At 32.8% G+C, this 25888-nt stretch overlaps 1 protein-coding gene across 4 annotated transcripts in view; it reads right to left on the bottom strand.

The window, feature by feature from the left end:
* Positions 1 to 25888, bottom strand: part of NUCB2 (nucleobindin 2) — a 42601-nt gene that overhangs the window by 3574 nt on the left and 13139 nt on the right. For 2 of the 4 annotated variants that reach the window (XM_036221097.1, XM_036221096.1), the window contains 12 exons: positions 24599 to 24742; positions 23936 to 24043; positions 20845 to 20971; positions 19553 to 19656; positions 17070 to 17255; positions 16783 to 16873; positions 16137 to 16195; positions 15954 to 16046; positions 14823 to 14912; positions 4626 to 4796; positions 4268 to 4349; positions 3438 to 3871 (listed from right to left, as the gene is read on the bottom strand). In XM_036221097.1, coding sequence (XP_036076990.1) covers positions 4272 to 4349; positions 4626 to 4796; positions 14823 to 14912; positions 15954 to 16046; positions 16137 to 16195; positions 16783 to 16873; positions 17070 to 17255; positions 19553 to 19656; positions 20845 to 20971; positions 23936 to 24043; positions 24599 to 24742 — 1251 coding nt within the window. In that variant the 3' untranslated portion in view covers positions 3438 to 3871; positions 4268 to 4271. Of the gene's footprint in view, positions 1 to 1130; positions 3872 to 4267; positions 4350 to 4625; positions 4797 to 14822; positions 14913 to 15953; positions 16047 to 16136; positions 16196 to 16782; positions 16874 to 17069; positions 17256 to 19552; positions 19657 to 20844; positions 20972 to 23935; positions 24044 to 24598; positions 24743 to 25888 lie in introns of those variants that run through there. The other 2 variants (XR_001596241.2, XM_016139534.2) reach the window with 2 other exon arrangements.

Here is a 25888-nt window from a genome sequence, read left to right as displayed (position 1 = left end):
TTAGGTTTGTGGTAATACAAATCTGTTCAATTAGCATGAAAAATAATACTGTTGCGAACAAATTTGGCTTAAAAAAAAATGTAGAGCCATGTCTCAAAGGATTCTTACCACTATTTCTAAATTGCAATTCTCTTTAGAAAGAATTAAATATTACAAAGGCCCATCATCTTGTAAAAATTTAATTACATAGATCTAAGTATACTATAAAATTGACATGCTTCACAAAAATTCCTATGTGAAACAAAACCCCAAATTACCAATACATACCACTAAGTCAGCTAAACCAAAGAGTATTTAAAATCTAAAGTGTGAAGAATGGTGTAAAAGCATAGGATCAATGTTTTATAACAGAACTGGAAAGAGTACTGTTAGGCACTCTCTAAGAAATAATATTCACTTATAAATGCCCAATATTCACAAGAACTATAATTCCTTAAGCCATAAATAATTTTAAGCTAACAATTGTTTTTAAAATAATATAAATTATAATAATTTGCTGGAAATTGTGAGGTATGTCTATATATCTATCCATTACTTATTCATGCCAAAAAAGCATTTAAAGAAATTTCTCTTAAGTTCTCCTCCAATTACTTTCTGATTTAACTCTAGTCCACCATCTAAAAAAGTTTACCCTAGAAGAATATCTGTATTATCATAGTTTCTGGGAACAGGTAGAATGATTGACAAAAAAATATTCCAGACCATTTTTTAATGTTTCCTACAATTCAAACAACAGAGATAGGAATTTTTCTCCATCTCTAAAGAACATAGCATTACTCTGTTGAGTGGCTTTTCTGGAGGCTTTTAAGCTGAATATAAGCAGAATTTTTCTAGATTGTTATATTTAATTTGGGGACCCATGATTTAAGAAAAAAAAATCTGAAGTATATTTGGAGAAATATGCAATGATATTTTAAAATTTGCAAAATGAGGACTGAGAGTTTAAAAAATTACTGATGTTGGGAGAAACAATGTAAAATTATGAGGTGTTAAACTGGACTAGTTCACTCAAGAGCTTTAAACATGCATTCCTATACTACAGTGGTAGGAAAGTCAAACACTATCATTTCCCAACCTTTCTTGCAGCTAGGGTTCCAGGAATGATTGGTCCAACAATCAGATGCACTCACCTGAGACTGTCACTCAGAACTGAGTTACAAGGGGAGAAAAGCAGGACGAGAGGTATCCATTTTTGCCAACAAAAAGTATGGCAGCAGTGGTGTATCCTAGAGCTGGCAACTGCCTGTGTCTTCCTAATCTAACAGGCAGCAGCCCAACCTGGCAGGCAGTCTTCACTGCTCTAAAAGCAGCAGTTTCCTTGGCAGCCCTCTCTTGTGATATAGGTCCTAGAAGCTCAGCCTAGGTTCTGTTTCTTCGACCCTCTCAAAGGGTTCTCGAGATTCTGTGAGTTATCTGTACCCCTCATCAATCCCATTCTGTTTAATAGCTAAAGAAGATTCTATTATCTACAACCAAAAATCTTGACCTATACAGAACTTGGTAGCTAAAAGTAAAGTGCAGCAAAATAAAAAGATCTTAAATATGAAGTGGGATGAGTTGAGGAGGTAGGGCTTTGAGAGGTGAGACCTCATGCTAACTGAAGTTAAGATGTCAGAGAAAGTGGTGGTAGAATTTCAGAATGCTAGCATGTGTGGGCTGCCTCTTGCCTCTTTCAGCAAAGTCCTACAGGAGAAATGTGACTCAAGCTAAAGTTAATAAGTCTGCAAAGATGGAAGGGTATATAGCTTTGTTGAGGGAACTGCTGTCTACAAAATAAATTGACAAAGTCTCAAATCTGGAGCCCCTAAGGACTGAAAAAGTCAACTACCATCAAACTTCAAACTGAAACAGTTATAAGTAAAGGTTTTGAGGAGGCCGCTAATGCTTCCTTAACCTTTTTCAAGAACCTTATCTGAAGACTTTTCTACCAAGTAAGAGAGCCATCCTAAGGAGAAAGGTCATATAAAGAGTGTTGTTATCCCATCCAAGCCTATAGTTTAAAATGGTACCCAAGTAGGTGCCATTCAAGACCCCAGGGGAGAACGAGAATACAGAGGCCAGCAAGTAAAGATGAGGTTCTTTGTGAAAAACTATGTCTTGACAAGATCTTGAAGTTACTCATGGTAATCACTGAGGAAAACAAACCAGAAACTTACTTAGTTTTTAGGGTACTTTTTTGCCAAAACAAAATGAAACAAAATAAAAACCCTAAATCTGGCCTACAGCCTAAAACGACCCCCAATCCCCAAACCCAAAATAACAGGAAGCGCACTGCTAAGTCTGCCCAGCTTTTAAGAAGAGCACCCTTTCCAATGTCCACTCAGATATGTCCTTAAAAATTAATGGACAATAAAAACTTTCTAGAGGGCAACGTCAGGGGCCCCTGAGGACATTAGACAAGGAAGATCCTCCCAGAAAGGTGAATCTGAAGTTGCCTGATAGGAAAACCAGGGAATATATTTATAGACAGAGCAGAGAGATCTTGCTATATTTCCCAAGTAGTATTGTTTTTTGTTTTTTGTTTTTTAATGTTATGGATCAGGGACTGCCATGTTTCCCATTTTCCCCTTTTCAAAAAGGTTAATTTTATTGCAGTTATCTTGTACCTATCCCACCATTATACATATGTTCATGGGGCAGACATCTTGCTTTTTGTTTGTAGATGGCCAGAACATAGAGAGCCACATCCTAACCTGATGGAGGGGACTATATTCAGATTTCATGGTCTTTGATCTATATGCAATAACAGATTGTATTTTGGTGGTCTCCTTTTGGGATGGGGGAAATGACTGTTTTCTATATGTTTCAAAGTAATGTACAATAGATATTTAGGTGGCCAACAAGGCTGTTTGGGTTAAAATTAAAAGTTACCTACCAACCATTCCTTCTTCCCATTTTCCTTAGTTAAAGAATAGTAACTTTTAGCTAGTCACAATGCCACAGGGAATTCTCAGCTTCCCTAACAGCAAGAGAGATAGCCATGTGACTCAGTGTGGGCCAGTGAGATGTAAGTTCAAATGCTGTGTGGTTCTCCAGGAAAATTGCCACAAGGAAGCTGGGGAAAGTTCTTTTTCCTGCCCTTCCCTGCTTCCTCCAAAAGCAATCTTACAGTGAGGATGCGGTAACATGAAGATAAAAACTACGCACTGAGGATAGCAGAGTGGAAAGATAGGAACCTGGACACTACCTACTTACAGATTTCTTTTATGTGAAAAGGAAAAACTTCTGTTTAGTTTAAAACCACTGTTATCTTTGGTTTTTTCATTATGTATATTAGAACCTGATCTAAAATGATCAGAGTATAAATATGAATAAAAAAAATGACCTGAAATGGTAGCAAAAACTATTCAGTAGAAGAAATTCTAAGAGTTAAGGGTGCTGAAAGTGGGAAAAAGTTACCACTGGGGAATACTATGGTCTTGTCAGGAGAAGAAGTATTAATAGCAAAGAGACTTTTATTGAGAGAGGGGATGACAAGCACCCACAAAAGGATAGCTATCTTTATGAGTGAGAGCAATTGATGTTAAAAGCAATAGATGGAGCTTTCTCACTTAAACAGTTAGTGATAGTTTCATTAAATTATGGCACAAGGCCACTTAATTAAATCACTAAAGGAGAACAAAGAAAAAAGAAAGGAGATACGAAAGTGAGAGCAAATATTGAGTTTGTTTTCTTCCTGGTTCTGGTAGACATCATCCTTAAATATCTGTGTCCAAAAAAAGTGCTCTCATTTAAAACGTATCTTCTTTTATTCCATATATGCTTTAAAATATTTATTGAGTAGAGAAAAAGGAAGGGAGGTAAAAATATGACAGAGATGTTTATTTTATAGTTTTCTTCCAAGTTCTGGTGGACTTCGGACTTCAAATGACTGTTCAGAAAAAAATAAAACTCATTTTAAAGGTATCTCTGTATTCTGAATCTTCTTCTATATATAATATTTTTGAAATATGCTTAGGTAATCATAAATAACAATTTAAAAAATATATTCTCTAATAATATCAATAGTTGATGAGAAAGAATTACAAATAATCTATAAATTATTTCATTATAAACATGGCTATCAAATTATAGAGCTTTTGAAATATATATACATAAAAATTTTAGAGGCCTTTTCATTTTTCTGTAATACAGGGTGCTCTATTTCCACAAATACATTGAAAATAACATAGATATTAATCACTTGAATTATATTTGTAATAAATATAGATTTCAATTTATTCAATTTTTTATTTCCTTAAACAAATAAGCAAACAAAATTACTTACGTGGCTATAACTTTGATTCTCCACCTGGCCCTGATGGAGAAATTTCTTGTTGTAATTTTTTTTGTTCCATCTGCTGTATAACCTAGTGAATAGAAAAAGAATGTTTTGAAAGAAAGTACTATTTGATTTTCTGACATGTGTGACCTTTGACAAATCACAACAAACTAAATGAAAAATCCTCTCCAAATGAGATATTCAAATTCTAAAATTTAGATTAATATACAATGCAGTTTTAAAAATGCCAAAATTTAAAATACTATAGCTAATAGTACGTTGAAATATACATTACAAAAACATAGGCTTTTAGCATAGCACCTAAAATCCTTTTTAAAGCCACAACGCTTATACAAAATACTACCTGATGATATTCCAGCTTCTGAGCCTCAAGTTGTTCATGCTGACGCTGCAGTTCTTCTTTTTGTTTCTGAAGCTCATCTGCCTTTTTCTTAAGTTCATTTTCTTGTAAAGAGATAAGATTCTCATATTCTTTCAGTTCTTCCTCTGTGAAGAACTGTTGCTGATCCAATGTCTAAAAGAAAAAAAAAAAAATGAAGAAAGAATAATCTTAGAAATACAACAATAAGATCTGATTCGGCTTTAAAATTCTATGATTAGCAAAATACAATAGAATATGATATGACACCTTTTGGGTAAGAAAGAAGGTGAAATAAGAAAAAATATATTTATGTACCTATTTAAGCAAAAAGGAAAACAAGAACAAAAAGCTAGAGATTAATGAGATTGTTTACAGAACAAGGGAGAGAACTGGGTAGAAAGGACAAAGGGAATGAGGAAAAGGAAATCACATTCCTCTGAATACACCTTTTTTATACAGATTTGATTTTTGGACAGTATTTCAAATACTCAAAAAAAAAAAAAAGAAAAGAAAATCCACAAGGACAGAAAAAGCACCCAAATTGAATACAATCAGAAGCAAATAAACAGTAGTTTTATTTTAAGTGAATAAAATAACTGACAGGGGCAGGGAGGACTAACCCAGGAAACTTTTGAACACGACATTTGAACTATGTGTCCTGAGGTTTAAAACAAACAAAAAAATCTGAACAAATATTAAACTCCTGTTTTGCAGAGGCACGTACTAGCAATTCTGAAATTCTTTGTACATCCTAGGACTGAGCAAATAGGTGGAATGGTATTGTGGAAAATGGGAGCCAGGTTTTGTATGAAATATGGGAAGAGGAAAAGATAAAATGTTGCATTACAATTAAAGGTGTTGGATTGAAATTTAAGGAGATAGTGTGAACTCATGAGTTTTAATATATATTGATAATTAACTATATAAAAATGTGTGCGTAGATATGTGTATGTGTAAGTATGTGTGTACATATGAACATATACATAATATAAATAAAAACATATTTAAAATTTTTTTTTTTACTTCCCTAGGTCTGTTATCTGACAAGGCCTAGAAGAAGTAATGACACTCCAGTAAAAAGGAACACATCTGATAGCCAGATCCTGGTCAGTAATATCAATCTCACTAAAACAAACAAACAAATAAAAAATAGTGCTCCTCAGAAAAATTGCTGATTTCAGAGGTGGGCCAAAGAACAAGATGAGCCTTAAAAATCTGTTATGTTAAAAGGTAAGAAAGTCCTCAAAGAATGATACAGACATGCCAGAAGGCCACAAAAACCAATTTGTGAAACTCCCACTAGCCAAATCTGGGACACTTTGAGCATCGACATTAAATATAATAAGGACCTGAGCTTACTGAATAAAGTAAGAAGCCATGAGTCTACACTGACATAAACAGAAAAGGGAGAAGGGATAACTTTTTCTTACAATAGAAAGGCAACTAATCAATGTAGAAGTAATGAAGATTAGAAAATCACTTAGAAACATGGCAGAGTGAAAGATGTCTCCAGGTCTCTCATCTTGAAACAACAATAAGCTGAGCATCTAAAACTCAACATAAAACACCTGAACTGCACACCAACACGTCTGAGTGTGAGATCTGAGCATAAGATCTGCCACAGGTCAGAACCCCGGGTGTTGGGTGGTGAACTGGGAGAAACAAAGAATCTGCCTCTTGCAGCTGCCAGAGCTCCCTGCAGGAGGATGGGGGAGGGGAGAAGGTGCAGTGACTTCCCTGAACAGCCCTGCCTGGAAATGTTGTGAGTTCCATGCAGCCAGCGCCAGGACCTGCTCATCAAGGCAGAAAGCAGAGAAGCGGGGATGGCAGAGAAACAACAGTTGATTTTTACCAGCCACAGTTGCAAAATCAAGGCTGAGCCACAGCCTGCATCCCCCAACCCAGAGCGCACCTCCCCTCATATCTTCTGAGACCAAACACTGTGGAGCCCCAGAGGAAAAGCTACCGAAACTGTCGCTAACACTGACAGGGACTGAGACTGAGGGGAGCAAGTGTGATTAAATATCTATAAGGGAAAAAAAGGCATTATTAAGGCTTTATATAAAGCAGGGATCCAAGAGGCGTAAACGCCATGTCCTGGAAATCAAAGAAAAACACCTTCTTTGCAACAGGCTAGAGAGACCTTTATATAATAAATCTTTCTGGGAAAAAGAGCAGAATATACATCCATTAAAAAGGAGATGAGGCATCTCAGAAAGAAAGAGAAAAATCTCCAAAAAATAAGCTTACAAAAATAGAAGTATGAAACTTAAATGACAGAGAATTCAGGATGGTATTTTTGAAAAAACTCAATAAGATCCAAAACAAATCATATCAGCAATTTCAGGAATTGAAAAAACAATTACATGAGCAGAATGAGTTCTTTAACTTCTGGAAATAAAGAACACACTGCAAAAGTTGAAAAATAAAATATCAAGCTTGGAAAATAGAGTCGACCAAATGGAGGAAAGGATCAGTGATATCAAAGACAGAACTGTAGAACTAAATCAGAAGGAAGATGAGAGAAAGCGAAGAATGAAAAATAATGAAAGAGAAATACAAGCACTAGCAGATACCATCAGGAGGGAAAACATAAGAATCATGGGCATTCTCGAAGGGAAGGAAAAGGAGCAGGGATTAGAAAGCATTTTCAGACAAATAGTTGGTGAGAATTTCCCAAATCTAAAGAATGAGCTGGAGCTTGGAATTCAAGAAGTCAACAGAACACAGAATTATTTCAACCTAAAAAGGCCTTCACCATGACACATTCTATTAAAATTATCAAAAATCACTGAAAAAGACAGAATTATCAGGGTGGTCAGGGAAAAGAAGACGGTAATCTATAAAGGAAAACCCATTAGATTATCATCAAACTTCTCAGCACAAACCATACAAGCCAAGAATAATGTATCCAGCTAAGCTCTCCTTTAGATATGAAGGAGAAATAAAGACCTTTCCAAAAATAAAAAATTTGAGGGGGATTCTCTCCTATGAGGCCTGCATCACAGGAAATGCTGAAAGGGGTCAGCTCATCTAGAACAAAATGACAAAAAAAAAAAAAAACATAATTAGGAGTAAGGTGACTAGCAAGCTGATAGAAGCAGATGAGAGTAACCCTTATTAAGAACAGGGCAATATAAGCTTAAATGATAAGAAGAAATTTGCTATAGCAAGATAGTAATGAATGTCCAGCATACATAGGGACAAATTGAGGTGACAATGACTGAAAAGGGGAGGATTCTAAGATTCAAATTCAACAAAGGAGAATGGAGATAAGGCATGAGCAGAAGAAAATGGATGACTATATATATACATATAACTATCCTTTATATATTTGTAATGGTAACCACACACCAAAGATTCAGAACTGAAATATATAACATAAAACAAGAAGGACCAGAGGGAAAACCCACAAACCCAACCAAAATAAAGAAAACAGAAACACAAGGACAAGGAAGCAATGGAAACACCCAGCTACCAGAAAGCAAAAGATAAAATGGCTATAAGAAGACCTCGTATTTCAATAATCACTCTAAATGTAAATGGACTGAACTCACCAATCACAGAGTTGCAAAATGGATCAAAAAACAAAACCCAACCATATGCTGCCTCCAGGAGACACATCTCAGTTCCAAAGACAAATAAAGACTCAAAATGAAAGGGTGGAAAATGATATTTCAAGCAAATGGAATTCAGAGAAAAGTAGGAGTAGTGGAACTAATATCAAACGAAATATCAGAGTTCAAAATAAAAAGGTAAAGAAAGATACTGAGGGATATTTCATAATGATAAAGGGAATCATGCACCAAGAAGATATAACATTTATTAATATCTATGCTCTCAGTCAGGGAACGCTGAAAAATATAAAGCAATTACTAACAGAACTAAAGAGAGAAACAGACCAAAACGTTATCGTAGTAGGGGACCTAAATACCCACTGCTGGATATGGACAGATTATCCAAACAGAAAATCAATAAGGAAATTACATCCTTAAATGACACAGTAGACCAACTGGACATAATCGACATTTAGAGAGTCCTTCATCTCAAAACAGCTGCTTATACATTCTTCTCTAGTGCACATGGAACATTCTCAAGGATTGACATACTGGGACACAGAGATAGCCCCAACAAATATAAGAGGGTTGAAATCATACCAACCATATTCTCTGAGCATAATGCTTTGAAACTAGAGATCAACTGCAAAAGGACATCAGGAAGAACCACAAATACATGGAGATTACACAACATACTACTGAAGAATAACTGGAACAGCGAAGAAATAAAGAGATCAAGAGATATATAGAAACAAATGGTAATGATAGTACAACATATCAAAACTTTTGGGACACACAAAAGCGGTCATAAGAGGAAAGTTCATATCGTTACAGGCCTATCTCCAAAAACAAGAACAAGCCTGAATAAACAACCTAACACTTCATCTTAAAAAATCCAGAAAAGGAAGAACACATGAAGCCTAAAGTCAGCAGAAGGAAAGAAAGTATCAAAATTAGAGCAGAGATAAATTAAATTGAAAACAAAAAAATAAATAGAAAAAAATAAATGCAGCAAAGAGCTGGTTCTTTGAGAAAGTTAATAAAATTGACAAACCCCTGGCTAGACTCACTAAAGAAAAAATAGAAAGAACACAAATAAACAAAATCAGGGATGAAAGAGGGGAAATTACAACTGACATCACAGAAATACAGAGGATCATAACAAGAATATTATGAAAAAGTATATAACACCAAATTTAATAACCTAGAAGAAATGGACCAGTACTTAGAAAAATACAACCTTCCTAGACTGAATCGAGAAGAACTGGAAAATCTAAATAGACCAATCAGCAGTATGAAAATTTAAACAATCATCAAAAACCTACCAAAAAGTAAAAGTCCAAGACCAGGTGGTTTCACCAGTGAATTCTACCAAACATTCAATGATTGAATACCTATTCTCCTCAAATTCTTCCAAAAAATCAAAAAGGAGGCAATACTTCCCAACTCATTTTATGAGGCCAATATTACCCTGATACCAAAACCTGGTAAAGACAAAACAGAAAAAAAGGAAACTACAGACCGGTACCTCTCATGAACACAGATGCAAAAATCCTAAATAAGATATTAGCGAACTGAATACAGCAACATATTAAAATGATTATAAAACATGATCAAGTGGGCTTCATCCCAAGGGCACAGGCATGGTTCAACATACACAAATCGATTAATGTGTTACACCACATAAACAAATTTAAAAATATGAATTATATGATCATATCAATAGGTGCAGAAAAAGCCTTCAATAAGATAAAGCATCCATTTATGATCAAAACACCTAACAAAATTGGTATAGAGGGAAAGTACCTTAACATAATAAAGGCCATCTATGACAAACCATCAGCTAACATTATAGTTAATGGTGAAAAACTAAAAACCTTCCCTCTAAGATCAGGAATAAAGCAAGGCTGTCCACTATCCCTACTGTTATTCAATATAACATTGGAATTCCTAGCAAGTGCAATCAGACAAGAGAAATATATAAAAGGCATCCAAATAGGAAATGAAAAAGTGAAACTGTCACTATTTGCAGATGACATGATTCTCTGTATAGAAAACCCTAAAGACTCCACAAGAACACTACTAGAAACAATAAGCAAATACAGTAAAGTCTCTGGATACAAAATAAATGTTCAAAAATCCATAGCGTTCCTATACTCTAATAATGAAGTATCAGAAAAAGGATTAGAAAAAAATAATTCCTTTTGCAATTGCAACAAAAAAATAAAATACCTAGAAATAAATCTAATGAAACATGTGAAGGACCTATATAATGAAAACTATAAGACCTTATTAAAAGAAATCAAAGAAGATACAAAGAAATGGAAAGATACTCCGTGTTCTTGGATTGGAAGAATGAACATAGTTAAAATGACCTTATTACTTAATACATTATACAGATTTAATGCAATCCCCATCAAAATCCCATTGGCATTTTTTTTAAAGAAATAGAACAAAAAAATCATCAGATTTTTGTGGAAGCACAAAAGACTCTGAATTGCCAAAGCTATCCTGAGAAAAAAGAATGAGGCTGGAGGCATCATTCTGCCCAACTTCAAGTTATACTACAAAGTGACAATGATCAAAACAGCATGGTATTGGCAGAAAAACAGACACATGGAATTGAGAGTCCAGAAGTAAACCCATATTTGTATGGGCAAATAATTTTTGAGAAAAAAGCCCAAAACATACAAGCCTCTTCAATAAATGGTGCTGGGAAAACTAGAAAGAAACCTGCAAAGGAATGAAACTAGACTGTTGTCTATGACCACACACCAAAATTAACTCAAAATGGATTAAGGACCTAAATTTAAGACCTGAAACAATAAAATGCTTAGAAGAAAACATAGGATCGAAACTCAAGTACCTCGGACTTAAAGAGGATTTTATGAATTTGACCTCAAAGGCAAAGGAAGTAAAAGCTAAAATAAATGAATGAGACTACATCAAACTTAAAAGCTTCTGCTTAGCAAAAGAAACTGTCAACAAGGTGAAGTTGGAAAAATATATTTGCAAGCAACACCTCTTATAAGAGCACAATATCTGAAATATACAAACTCATACGACTCAATAACAACAAAAAAAACAAATGATCCAATCAAAAAATGGGTAGAGGACCTGAACAGACACTTCTCCCTAGAGGACATACAAATAAATGGTCAACAAATATATGAAAAGATGCTCAACATCACTAGCTATTAAGGAAATGCAAATCAAAACCACAATGAGCTACCATCTCACACCTGTTAGAATAGCCATACCCCAAAGGACGAGTAATAACAAATGTTAGAAAAGATGAGGAGAGAAAAGAACCCTCATACACTGCAGGTGGAACTGCAAATTGGTACAGCCACATGGAAAACAGTATGGAGGTTCCTCCGAAAACTACAAATGGATCTACCATATGATCCAGTAATCCTTCTACCGGGTATTTACCCCAAAGACTTGAAAACCCATATCCGAAAAGATATCTGCACACCAATGTTCATAGCAGCATTGTTCACAGTGGCCAGGATATGGAAGCAACTGAAGTGTCCTACAATAGATGATTGGATAAAGAAGCTGTGGTACATATATACAATGGAATATTACTCGGCCATAAGAAGAGTTGAAATACGGCCATTTGCGACAACATGGATGGACCTTGAAATAATGCTAAGCAAAATAAGCCACACAGAAAAAGTTGAAACCCACATAATATCCCTTATATGTGGGATGTAAACCTAAAAGCAACAAATGAACAGGACAAACAAACAGAAACTTATGGACATGGACAATAGACTAGTGCTTACGAGAGGGTAGGAGGTTGGGGGGAGGAGCGAGATAGCTGGAGTAAAAGGCGTCAAATATGTGGTGACAGAAATCTAACTATGGGAGGTGAACACACAGTGTAAATATATCTATATATATATATATATACCTTACTGTTAAAGTGTACAGCTGAAACTCTTGTATTTCATTAACCAATACCACCATAAAAATAGACAGACAGATAGATAAATTTTTTTAAAAAAGAAAAAAAACCCACCATTTGTCAACAGTCACAGTAACAATTGATTCTGACCAGAATCATCAGTGAATGCTAAAACTAGTGGATAATGAGTCTCAAACTATATCTGTAAAGATAAATTTTTAACAGAACACTCTCATATCTTATTAGTAGAAATTCAAAGTAGTATAATTCTTTGAAAAGCACTTTTACAAAGTATATCAACAGCCTTTAAAAATATTCCCTTGAACCTGGTAATGCTACATTGAGAATTTATCCTATAAAATAGCCCTAAATACACATTTAAAAAACTTTATATAAAAATGTGTTTATAGCAGTACTTTTTTTTTTTTTTGATGTCCGATCTTATTTATTTGTTACTTTTACAAAATCTCATTTTTGAATAGACTCAGACTTAGAGGTAAAAGCTCTCAGAGAGGAAAGTCTACATCTCTTGGCAATCTGCAGCATTTTTTAAAATAACAGTAAAACAGTAAAAGACTGACGATAACCTAAATGTCTAACCCTGAGAAAACAGTTAAGCACCGCATAGGTATTAAAATAATGCTTACAAATAGTATTTTTGTAAAAACTTCTGATATGATGTAGAGTGAATATTTTTTTTTTTTAAGGCTAACTTTGATTCTGGCATTATGGTAGATTTGACAAGATACTTTTTAAGTTACAAAAAGTAAAATAGTAACTTTACAGTGAGGAAATCTGGTAGATACCATCTTCACCAAATAAAATAAACATTACCAGTTATGGGAATAACTGGCAGCATATGCCTCCTAAAACAAAGAACTTAGCATCACTTCAGTGACATTCCTACCAAAGTAGAAATCATAAAGAAACAGCAAACATGTTCAAATTGATGGATATTCTACAAAATAACTTGTCCAGACTCCTTAGAAATAGCAATACCATGAGACAGAAAGATGAAGAAACTATTTCAGATTAAAGGAGATTAGAAAGACATCACATCTAAATTCAATGCATGACCTTAGGTTTTCTTTTGCTTTAAAACAATATCGAGAAAACTGACGAAAACATCAATAAAGTCTAGAGAATGGTATTGTGTGTAGAGGATTGATCATTTTACTGTGATTATGTAAAGTAAATCCATGTTTCCAAGAAATATACACTCGAGTATTTAAGGTTAGAGCAGCATCGTGTATAATTTACCCTCAAATAATTATATATGTCATACATACATACATATACACCCAGATTAAAAAGAGAAAGAGAAAAGAGGGGTAGAAAGTAAATGTAGTGCAGTGAGAAATCTAGGTAAAGGGTATTCAGGAGGTACTTTTCTATTCTTATAACTTTTTTATAAATCTGAAATTATGTCAAAATGAGAAAAGTATATGATTATCCATTAATCTAGCTCACTAGAGGCACTAAAGGGAATGCATGTTTAAATAATCTTAGAATTCTGTTTCACCAAAGTCCAGAAATATTTCAAATTTTAAACAAAAATTTATAACAAAAAAAATAGTCGATTTCTTTAATCTCAAACTAAGATAACCAACTGTCCCAATTTTCCCATGACTGTCTGGTTTTAGCACTGAAAAGTTTAACATCCTGGGAAATCCTTCAGGTTCAGGTAAGCTAGGACAGTTGGTTACTCTATCTCAAACTATTTTCTGGACAATTAAAAATCTAATTAAAATGTAATTTTTAAATTTTATATTCTATAGAAAAGAACAATTCTTTCTTCATTCTAGTTTGGTTGGTATCTCTCAACCACTCTTAAAGATGTGTATGCACTAATTTATACACAGTAAGCTATGGTATAACTTAGTTTTCTTTTCGGGAGCAATTTGACAGATATATTTAGAAACTAAAAAATGTTCATAAACCTTGAGAATACTTCTTTTTCTAGGAATTTTAGGGAAGTCACCATAGATACCAAAAATATATGAACAAATAAATAGTTTTAATAGTGTCACTTATTACAGTAAAAAAAAAAAAAAAAAGTAGAATCGATCCAGAATGTCTACATCTGTAAGAATAGTTATATAAATTATGCTACAACCACACAATTGCAAGCAAAGTAGCCATTTTTTAAATCATGTTTTTGAGAAATGGCATTGCAAAATGTTCATGAAATAATGATAAATTTAAAAAAAAACCAGAATTTCACAAAGATACAAAGCATTTATAAAAACCATTTAAAAAATACATAGTTTTGAATTATGTCTATATGTAAATTAAAATGGGTACACTATATGCTGTACGCTATATATGCATATATTAAATATACAAAATATTCTAAATATTCTAAATTGGCATAACACAATGCACAATTTAAGTGTCTACCTCTGGATGGCAGAATTATATGTATCTTCTAATTTATTCTTTAATTTACCTAAATTTCTAATTTTTGAGAATGAATGTTATTTTAAACTTAGAAAAAGACATCTAATTATATGCAATGTGATTATTCATGAGATCAATTACCAGAAACTTTCCAAGAAATCAAGTTCATTTTTAAAGTGATACTTCATATGAAAAGCCAAAATGATAAGACTATACATGCAAACATGATGGAGAACAAAAGTTAAAAGTAGAATAGACTGATGTAGAATTTATTGAACCATACATCCTGCTTCAGGTGGGTTCTATTACCTCCCAGCTATCTGGCTCCAAGAATTCCTTTTTTTCTGTAGCTTTCAAAAACTCTTGTAGTGTCACCAGGCGGTCTTTGTTAGCATCAACCTGATTAAAGGAAAGTGTATATGTAAAATAAAATAACCCTAATATTATTTAAACACTAGAAACTCTCTTCTAATAGATGCTACTATATAAACATACAGCAATCAGAGCTAGCCAAACATCCACAGAAACTGGGGGCAGAGACAACACAGAACACTCAACACTATCCTAGAATCAGAAAATAGATACCTTACTCTTCTACATAATTCAAACTTGAAAATAGAGTGAAATATCTATACACCTGACACCCCCGAAGATCACCAAGTTTGAGTCTGCTAATCTGACTGGTTAGGCTGGTATTATTGTCTTCCTCCCTCACCACAGCATGTATAATCCTTCTTGAAGCCAAGTGTTTGGGAAAAAAAAAAAATAACCTTTCCAGTAAGATGACTATTGTAGCCAAGAGTAAAGGAGTTTAAGTTCAAATTCTTTCAACATTTTCTCTTAAAAACAAACAACTAAGTAAATCAGAACTGAAGTTGACAACCTCTCCAAACCTTCCAATGGCTCTTATAGACTATGCAAATTCAGTTACAAAAGTAAACTCCGTAATGGCCAAAGAAATTCATTTGATACTTGGGATGTTAGCAGTCAAAAGAAATCCCAATTCATCAATGTCAGGGGGAAATCACTGAGGCAAAATAGTCAACCCGTCTATGATGTCTCTATCACAGTTTTCAGCTTAGTAATGTGAACAAGAAATAAATATTTGTTGTTATAAACCATTTAGGTATTGGGTTTTTGGATTTAGTGAAAACTGAAATAGGCTTTTAAGATATCAAATGTTGGACTACATTATTTTTTAGTCCTAAAAGAATGTTTTTTAGCTGATATGCAGTAGCATCTTAATCTTTTAAAATACTTTAAAGAAGTTACAAAATAATTTTACTTACGCTAAGGGAATCTACTAAATATTCTGCATCAAAAATGAAAACTCCAATTAAATACCTCTTCTGTATATTTATTATCTATTTTATGGTGAAATTTATTACAATAATTTGAATAATCCACAGAAATAACATATCTTATACTTCTAAGACATACCTCATTCATTACATGTTCCCTCATTCTAAGCCTTTCTTCCTCCATTTCTACCATATCATCCTCTTCATTTTTGGGATCATATACTTTCTCCAACTAAAAAAAAAATTTTAAACCAACATAAAAGAAAGATAATAAAAGGAAAAAAGAGAGCAAAAACACTGAATACTTAATGACCTCATTTACCTCTTTAGTAAATAGGGCTTCTAATTCCTGTTCATCCAGAAAGCCATCATTATTGACATCTAAAGTTACCAATGCAAAAAATTGATTTTAATGCCTTAGAAAATAATTAAAGTGCAACTATATACAAATGGTTTGCAAAAGTAGTACCGACATGAAACATTGATATGCTACAGAAAAAGGTCTCTTCTTTTTTTATGGAGCCTCAGATGAGTTCAACTAATAACAATTCACTACTTATTTATAATTCATCACAGTTTTTTTAGAAAAACATATCTTGAAAATTTTTTACAAAAATATAAAGTAAAGCAATGTGCTATAAGAGTAAAAATAAAATTTAACATTATAGCATAAAGCTTGTTAGATATAACCTACCTCGTCAAAGAAATATCTTCATTTTACAGAGAATCTCGTTATAAGTCACATGACTCAACACTAAAAGCAGATATAAAGATACAACTACTAACCTAAAATATTTTATACTGCAGATCAGCAATAAAGACTATTATATTAGGCTAGAGAAAAACTCTAAACATTTACTATCAATAAAACTCAATAGAATACCTTGGCAGAAATCAATTAAGAGTAAGGCAACTATAATTTTTCAAACAACAGATAAAAATATTAATATTTGTATCAGATTTGTTACCATGTAATTTGAAAAATGTCTTAGGGTCAAAGTCATTAGGATCCAATCCATCAGTCTCTTCCCATACCTCTTTTAGTTGATCTTTGCTTCCCTGTAAATCAATAAAAAATTAAAAATAAAAACTTCTCAGAAGATAATGTGTGGACATTATCAAAATAACATAAACTTGAGAAACTTTAGGGAATTAAGAATCAAGATTTAAATACTAATAACATGATAAAATTCTACTATCTGGTACAAAGAAGTATTTTCACCTAATCGTGGTTTCATAAAGTCAAAATCCTTACTGGATGATTAATTTTGGGGTGATTTTCATGCTTTTTCTTCATTTCTTCAAATTTATATTCTTCTTCTTTTCTCTTTTCTTCACTCAGTGTTTTTAAATATTCTCTCCTTTCATGTTCCTTCATCATTTCATATTTTTTAAATTCTTCATGTCGAGTCTTATCATAGTGTTCCAGGTCACTTGTAGCCTATATTAAAATATTTAAATTAAATAAAAAGATGTGGTTGAAAAATATAAATAAAGACATTATTGCATTTTGCATATTTCCTAACAGAAGGTAGTACAGAAGGACCAAAAATACTGGACTCCTTTTTTGAAATTCTACCATTTTATTTTAGGCATTATTATTACCAGAAACGGAGGAATTCAAAGAACCTCAAAGTTCAGAAAGTTCCTCATAAGCAAGTAATATACAAGGTGATTTGAAAAAGAAGGAAGGGACTGTATCAAACCCATACAGTATTAAAAACTAGATTGGTTTCTAAACACTTAATTAAATCTAATAGCATCAAAACAAGAACATTCTAGTTTGATAACTCTGTACAGTACAATGTGAGAGGTGTATAAACTCCTATCTAAAATCCTTGAGACCAGATGTGTTTCCAACTTTTCTACCAACCATTTGACAAGGGAACCAACCAATGGAGAAAAGACTGTTTCTTCAATAAATGGTGCTGGGGAAACTGGATAGTTACATGTAAAAGAATGAAGCTAAACCCCTGCCTTACACCACTCTCAAAACTTAACTCTAAGTGGATTGAAGATTTAAATGCAAGACCTGAAACCATAAACTCCTAGACGAAAATATAGGGGAAAAGCTTCTTGAGATGGGTCTTGACAATGATTTTTTAAAAGTATTATACCTAAAGTACAGACAACAAAATAAAAAATAAGTGAGACTACATGAAATTAAAAAGCTTCTGCACAGAAAAAAAAAAAAAACAATAAATAAAAGGAAACGAAAACCTATGGAATGGGAGAAAATATCTGCAAATCGAATAAGGGGCTAATATCTAAAATATATAAACACATAACTCAAGAGCAAAAAGAACAAATAATCCAATTTAAAAATGGGCAAAGGAATTGAACAGATATTTTTCCAAAGAAGATATTTGAATGGCCAACAGGTACGTAAAAAGGTACTCGACATCACTAATCATTAGGAAAATGCAAATCAAAACCACAATGACCACAATGATATATTACCTTATACCCCTTAGAATGGCTATTAAAAAATAAAAAGATAAATGCTGGTGAGGATATGGAGAAAAGGGAACCCTCATGCACTGTTGGTGGGAATGTAAATTGGTGCAGCCACTATGAAAAACAGTGTGGAGGTTCCTCAAATAATTAAAAATGGAACTACCATATGATCCAGCAATTCTACCACTGGGTATATACCCAAAGGAAACAAAATTATTAATTATGTCATAAAGACATGCACCCCCACGTTCACTGAAACAATGTTTACAAGAGCCAAGAGATGGAAACAACCTAAGTGTCTATCATCAGATGAATGGACAAAGAAAATGTGGTGTGTGTGTGTATATATATATAATGGAATATTATTCAGCTATAAAAAGAAGGAAATCCTACCATTTGTGCCAACACAGATGGACCCTTAGGGCATGTAATGCTAAGTGAAATGAGTCAGACAATGGCAAATACTGTATGGTCTCACTTATATGGGGAATGTTAAAAACAAACAAACAAACAAACAAACAAACAAACAAACTAATCACAGAAAAAGAAATAAAATTTATGATTGCCAAAGGCAGGGGTGGGGGTGGGTGAAGGTGGTACAAACTTCCAGTGATAAGATAAATAAATCCTGGGGATATAATATACAACATGATGACTGCAGCTAACAATACTGTATTGTATACTTGAAAGTTGCTAAAAGTGTAAATACTAAAAGAAGTTATCACAAGACAAAAATTTTGTAACTATATGAGGTAATGGATGTTAACTAAACTTTTTTTGGTAATTATTTTGCAATATGTATGTATGTGAAGTTATTATGTTGTATACCTTAAACTTAAACAATGTTGTATGTCAATTATATCTCCATAAAACTAGAAGCAAAAAAATAAAACAAAAAAGAATTTTCTAGAATTTAGAAAGGGAATATGGTACATATGCCACATTAGGGAATATCTGTGCAGCGTCTATAATCAAAAAGATTAGTACTTCTTTAGCAAAATCTATGAATACTCACTAAGTAGGGTAAATAATAACTATAAATAGACTGGGTGAAACAAGTCAGATTTTAGTTTTTCATTTTTTGAATTTTAGAATTGTGGGTAAGAGATTATAGACCTATATGTTCAAATTCTTATATATACTACAAAAGTCAAGCTGTCTCCCTCTAAATATATTCTAGAAAGTATATAAAAGTTATATTTCCACTTCATTGAATTTACTTGTCAAATTACAAAATCTCAAAGGCACAACAAAGACAGTATTTTTTGGAATTATTCTCACCGCTTTGATTAGCATATCTAAATCCATAGATTCAAACTTGTCAGGATTCATGTGGTTTAGGTGATCAAATTGTTTTAGAAGAGCATGATGGTCGATGCCTGTATCTGAAAGAAAATGAGAAAACTATAAATGATAAATTATGAGAAGCTAGAAAAATTAATATCAATAAATATATAAGAATAAGCATTCATATTTAATCCTATAGGATTTTATAATACAAAGTTTTAGATCAAGGGTTCACATTTCCTTTTAGAAGACTGTACCTATCATTATTCTAGGCAAAGGTAATGTCCTTGAATTTAGAATGGGTGGATAAATAGACAGAGCACAGAGGATTTTCAAGGCAATGAAATTACTCTGTATGATGCTATCATTGTAAATACATGCCATTGTAAATTTGTCCAAATGTGCAGGATATATAACATCAAGAGTGAACTCTAATGTAAAGTATGGACTTTTGGTGATTATGATGTGTCAGTGTAGGTTCATCAGTTGTAACAAATGTACACTCTGGTAACAGATGTTAGTAATAGGGGAGGCTATGCATGTTTGAGAGCAAAGGGGAAATAGAAAATCTCTGTACCTTCCCCTTGATTCTGCTGTGAACTACATATTGCTCTAAAATATTGTCTTAATTTTTTTTTAAAAAAATACAAGCTTAAAAGATTTATTCCAATTTATCATTTGTCCTTTGACTTCATGATTTCCTTTGTCGCACTCAAATATTTTTTCCTTATTTCTAGTCATATGATGGTTTATAGTATTAGATTTTCTAATATTAAGTCAATCTTGCACTCCTGAAATAATTTTGGTTTTGACGTCAATATATTATAAGAGTATGGAAGCTTTCCTTCTTTCTCTGTGCTCTGGAATAGTTTAAATAGCATTGACAATCTGCTCTTTAATGATTTGATAGAATTCCCTTTGACACTGCCCTGGTGTTTTTTGTGGAACTAGCTCTCTGACAATTTTCCTATTTCATCTATGGAATTTGCTCCAATTAGATTTTCTACCTCTGCTATCTTTTGATTTGCTTTGATGTTATTTTTCCTCTTTTAATTCAGTGGCTTAATTCATTACTTTTCATTCTTCTTTTTTATTGATGTAATTAAGGCTAATCATTTTGATTTTTGAATGATGTGAATGTATTACCTATTCAAAAAATTAAATTCTAAAAATTAAAAGACAAATCAATACTACCATTAAATTTTGGCTAGAAGAACATGGCACATGCTGAGACTGACCTCAACAACCAAATATTGAAATTTTTCTACCTTTTATTTCATACTTACCTTGAAGAGAATCCAATTTAGCTTTAATTAGCATTCTTAACCTTCCTACTTCTTGCCTTTTCAGTTCATCTAGTTTTGTCCTCACATGGTGACTTACTAAATCCAGCTCTTTGCTTAGCTTCCCACTCTGTTGACAAAAGAGTAAGTAATTTTACTAAGTACATTGCATTTTTAGAACAGATACATATATTAAAAATAAGGTTATAATACAATACTGATAGATACTTTTGACTAATTCAGATAAATTTGATATTATGAAAGCATTTCTTTCAGGAGGTACTCAGTATGTAACTCTAAAATCAAGATGTCTAAAAGGAGTGAAACTTAGAAAAGCCTAATGAAAGCACAAAGGAGAAATTCAAAAAGTAACTTGAACTGTAAAATGGTACAGCCATTTGGGAAAACAATTTGGCAGTTCTTCAAACACAGAGTTACCATATGACCCAGCAATTCCATTTCTAAGCATATACCTGAAGAATTGAAACAAATTTTCACATAAAAACTTATGCATGAGTGTTCACAGTGGCATTATTCATATTAGCCCCAAAAGTAGAAATAACCCAAATGTCCATCAACTGGTGAATTGATAAACAATATATGGAATATCCATACAATGGAATAGTACTCAGCTATAAAAAGTAATGAGTGTACTAATATATGCTATAACATGATCAACCTTGAAAATATATGTTTTCATTCATTATGCTAAGTCAAAGAAGACAGACACAAAAGGCCATATATAACATGATTCCATTTGTATGAATTGTCCTGAATAGACAAATCCATAGAGATAGAAAGTAGATTAATGCTTGCCAGGGGCTGGGGAGAGGAAGAAAAAAGGAATGCTTGCTTAATGGGTTTCTTTTGGGGACAAATGAAATTGTTCTAAAATTAGATAGTGGTGATGGTTACACGACTTTGTGGATAAACTAAAAACCACTGAATTGTATATACTTTAAAGGGGCAAATTTTATAGTATGTGAATTATGTTTCAATAAAGTTATTTTTTAAAGTAACTTGGCCTCCTTAAGCTTTAGTCATCCTATATATAAATAACTTTTCAAAATTCATCTATTTTAGGCTTTCTCCTTTGACTACTTTTTTCATCAATAAGTAATTAGATACATGTTCCAAAATTTAAGAAATGAAATAGCTGGACTTGATGATTAAGAAGTCACTGACAACCCTTCGCAAAAAAAGTGCATTTAGTGAAATGGTGCAAGCAAAGCCATCTTTCCAGTTAGCAGTGTTTAGGAGATGAAGAGTGTAGTATGATTCCCTTTTCAACATGCCTGTGGAAAAAGGAAAGGATAAATTCTAACTTTTCTTCTCCAGTTTTTCCTGAGACAAGAGGCTTTGCTAAGCTATTTGTAATAATTCTATTGGCTTGTTTTTTATTTTCACTCATTTTTTTTCATTGAATAACTGTTAACTTACTTGATTTTGTCCCTCCCCATTCCCCAGCAGGGAATAGGAACTGACTGCTAAAGGAAGACATTTATAAATGTATTCCCTATACCAAACCAGGAAGCTTGTTGTCTTCTTTTCCCTGATTATCACTATTATCCACATTTTAATGTTACTCCCAAATGAAGCTCTTAATCCTAATTTAAATAGGTAAGAGACATTGAATGTTCTACATTAAATATTATTCACCCCAGGAAATTAATTTCACAGATCAAAGTAATTCTTCAAAGGAAACACATGATTATTCTAAAGGCAGTTCAGGAGAATTACTAGCATAATGCTTTCCCCCCAGAAGTTTATAGCCTCTAAGAGGAGAGCTGTGAACTAAGAGGCACACGCAGGCGTTAATAGTTGCCACAACATGATGCATAATAGTCTTCTTGCAAAGGCCCCACAGCACAGACAGAGACGAAAAGAAGGATGTTTGACCAAGAAAAGTTCTTTCAAAGTTCTCTAATTCTGATTCTAGAAATAGGTGAGATATTTTTTTAGGAAAGTTAAAAAGAAACAAAATAACATAAGCAAACAAAACTATCTTGAGAGGTATAACTTTTTTTTTTTTTTTTTTTTTACTGCTGACTCTAAAATAAACCCAACTAAACTGATTCATTGCCCTTCAGGGATGCTAAGTGATATAAGTCAGACAGAAAAAGTTGAGAATCATATGATTTCATTATATGTGAGATATAAAACTGATAGGAACAAATGAACAAGATGGAGACTCATGGACAGGGACAATAGTTTAGTTGCAAAGCAGGGGAAGGGAGAAAGCAGATAAGGGTAAGGGAGGTCAAATATGTGGTGACAGAAGAAAATTTAACTTTGTGTAGTGAACACACAATGCAATATATATATGATCTATTATTGAACTGTACACTTGAAAGCTATATAGTTTTATTAACCAATATCACCCCAATAAATTTAATTAAAAAAAATAATCTCATGTCAGAACTTTACAACTCCTTTTTTTTTTATTATTATGAGTACTAAGGAGATGTCTAGGGCTAGGATTATATCTAATAGTGTCCTTAGAAAGGAAGCAAATAGCTAAACCTTTCCATACTATATGGCCCATTACCTCTTCTATGAATCTGAAACTGATTTAAAGAGAACAAAACCTATTGGATAGCTTCCTACCATCCTTACATCATGATCCAAGCCCCTTAACATGATGTACAAGGCCTTCTCTCCTCTGGCCCATGAGTCTTTCCAACTTCATCTTTTAGCCAATCATGGCCTTCACTTCCCAGACTAGATTCCAGCAAGTTACTATTTCCAGTGTCTGGTATATCTCTTGTCTCTATAACCTTGTACCTTGGCCTAGGATGCCTGCCAGTCTCTTTCCTTTTCTCAGTCACATCTTTAAGCACTGGTATAATATCTACCAAAAATGACTTCTCACCTTCCCCCACTGCTTCATACTGAATTATGTGTTCATCCTCTGTATATCCAAAATGTAACATATACTCATCATATATTCATCCTAATAATCTTTTTCTGGATATTATTCTCCCTTGAGAGTTCTTTAAGGGCTGGGAGTGAATCTCATCTGTGTATCCCCAGTACTTAGATCAGTGTTTGACATGTTCAAATATTTGTTAAATAATTATTTAATTACATTTACCTTTATTTCCTCTATGTCTGCTTTCTGGAGCTTTTCTCTGAAATGATTATCTGTTTCCAGCACATCAATTACTTGCTTGAGATATTCATCATAATAAAGTCCAGTATCCTTCAAATTAAGAAACAAACAATAATGCTTCTAAAAGTTTTTCCTTCCCTGCATCTAAAGATCTCAATTCTAAAGAAAGGAAAAAAAAAGGAAAAGAAATGTCTAACAAAATGGCATTGAGACACACCTACTTTGCTAGTTTAGACAAAGTAAAAAGCTTAAATGAAGAGTTTCAGAAATCATGTTTTACTGTTACATAAAGGTAGATTTTCTGTACAGCTTTAACAATGAAAACTTTAATAATATTGCTTTTACCCCATTGTTACCTGTCTCTCCTCATTGCTGTCTGTCTCTCCTTTGAATATAATACAATGTTTTCTTGGCTGGTCAGCTCTAGATTGGAAATGTATTATGATAAATACTTCTATGCACTATCTAATATACTAACTATATTAAATAAACACTGGCTACTATTAAATAACATATGCTTATCAAATACTCTTTTCAATGCTATTTCAGAAATAGGTTCTAAATGTCCAATTTTGTAACTAATAAATATTTGCAATAATTTAGTTAAGGTTCTTGCCACAAGGTTATCTTTATCATTTCACTTACTGGTGGTTCTATCTTTGCACTGTCCACAGGCTGAGCATTTTTTACTTTTGTCTTGTCTATGTCTATAGGCACAGCTTCAAGAACAATAAGTAGACATAAAACCAAGAGAAAACAATATTGTAGCAGGATGGTCCTCCACCTCATCTGAAATAGATATAATTATAGTAAGGTCCTGTAAAGATTTTTTCACACTACATGTACATGCATTTCCAAATATATTCAATTTAATGAAATAAATATAACAAAGAATTGTAGGAAATATGTTAAAAACAGATTATAACGTAAAAACTAATGCTTAAAATAGATTACCAAAGAAAATCAGGAAAAAAAAATGCATTTCAGCCAAAGTTAAAAAGACAAGGAAACAAACTTTTAAAGTTTATATACTATAAGAAAACAATTGGTAAATTATAAAAGCTTCAAATACATATGGCAATGAGAGACTCAAAATTTTTAAAAATAAATAGCCCAAATTTAAGAAAGGGAGACGTAAGGAAAAACTACATATTTTTTTCTAAATTAAAACATTAGAGATATGATATTTAATTAGCTTCAACCTAATTTGGAAAATAAGGTGCTCTATGTACATGTTGATTGAAAGAGACAAATAACTGGTTACAAATATTCTCTTAACCTCATTAAACATTATTTTATCATAGCCAATGACAATTTGCCAAAATTCACTGTGGGCAATAATTTTTCAAATAAATAGGTCAATAAAATATCAAGCAGGATATAACAAGGTTGAAACAAACAAAGAGCAACTACTTCTGGTCCCACAATATGATTCAAATTTTGCTTATTCAAATAGTTTTCCACTCCATAAGGATCTGAGTAGCTCCAGAGGATCTACTACAAGAATTAAAATGAATAGAAACCTCATATTTAATTGATTTTATACACATAGACTCATGTTATGGTTCAAGTTAAGAATAGTGATCTAACCATCATTCTGGGAAATGCATTAACTCAGTCTCAAAATCTTAGATGGCCATGGATTTTTTTTTTTAAATAACATGTCTTTATCCACAGAACACAGAGTACATTACCTCATTTTCACCACAACCCTAGGTAGCATATAGTGCAGTGACTCATTTTACAATGAAGAAATTTTTAATTAAAACAATTCATTTACAGAGCACTTTCTTGTATTAGCGAAATCACTAGAACTTACATTTTAGTGTTATTTCTAGTATATCAAAATTTTAACATCTTTCTTGAGGTACAATTCACATAAAATTCACCCATTTAAGACATGGGATTTGTCTTTTCTGTTAAGATGTTTCTCAG

The sequence above is a fragment of the Rousettus aegyptiacus genome, unplaced genomic scaffold (genome assembly GCF_014176215.1).
Source record: "Rousettus aegyptiacus isolate mRouAeg1 unplaced genomic scaffold, mRouAeg1.p scaffold_m13_p_5, whole genome shotgun sequence".
Taxonomy (NCBI): Eukaryota; Metazoa; Chordata; class Mammalia; order Chiroptera; family Pteropodidae; genus Rousettus; species Rousettus aegyptiacus.
The sequence above is the reverse complement of the archived record's forward strand: the minus strand, read 5'-3'. Positions and strand labels throughout refer to the sequence as shown.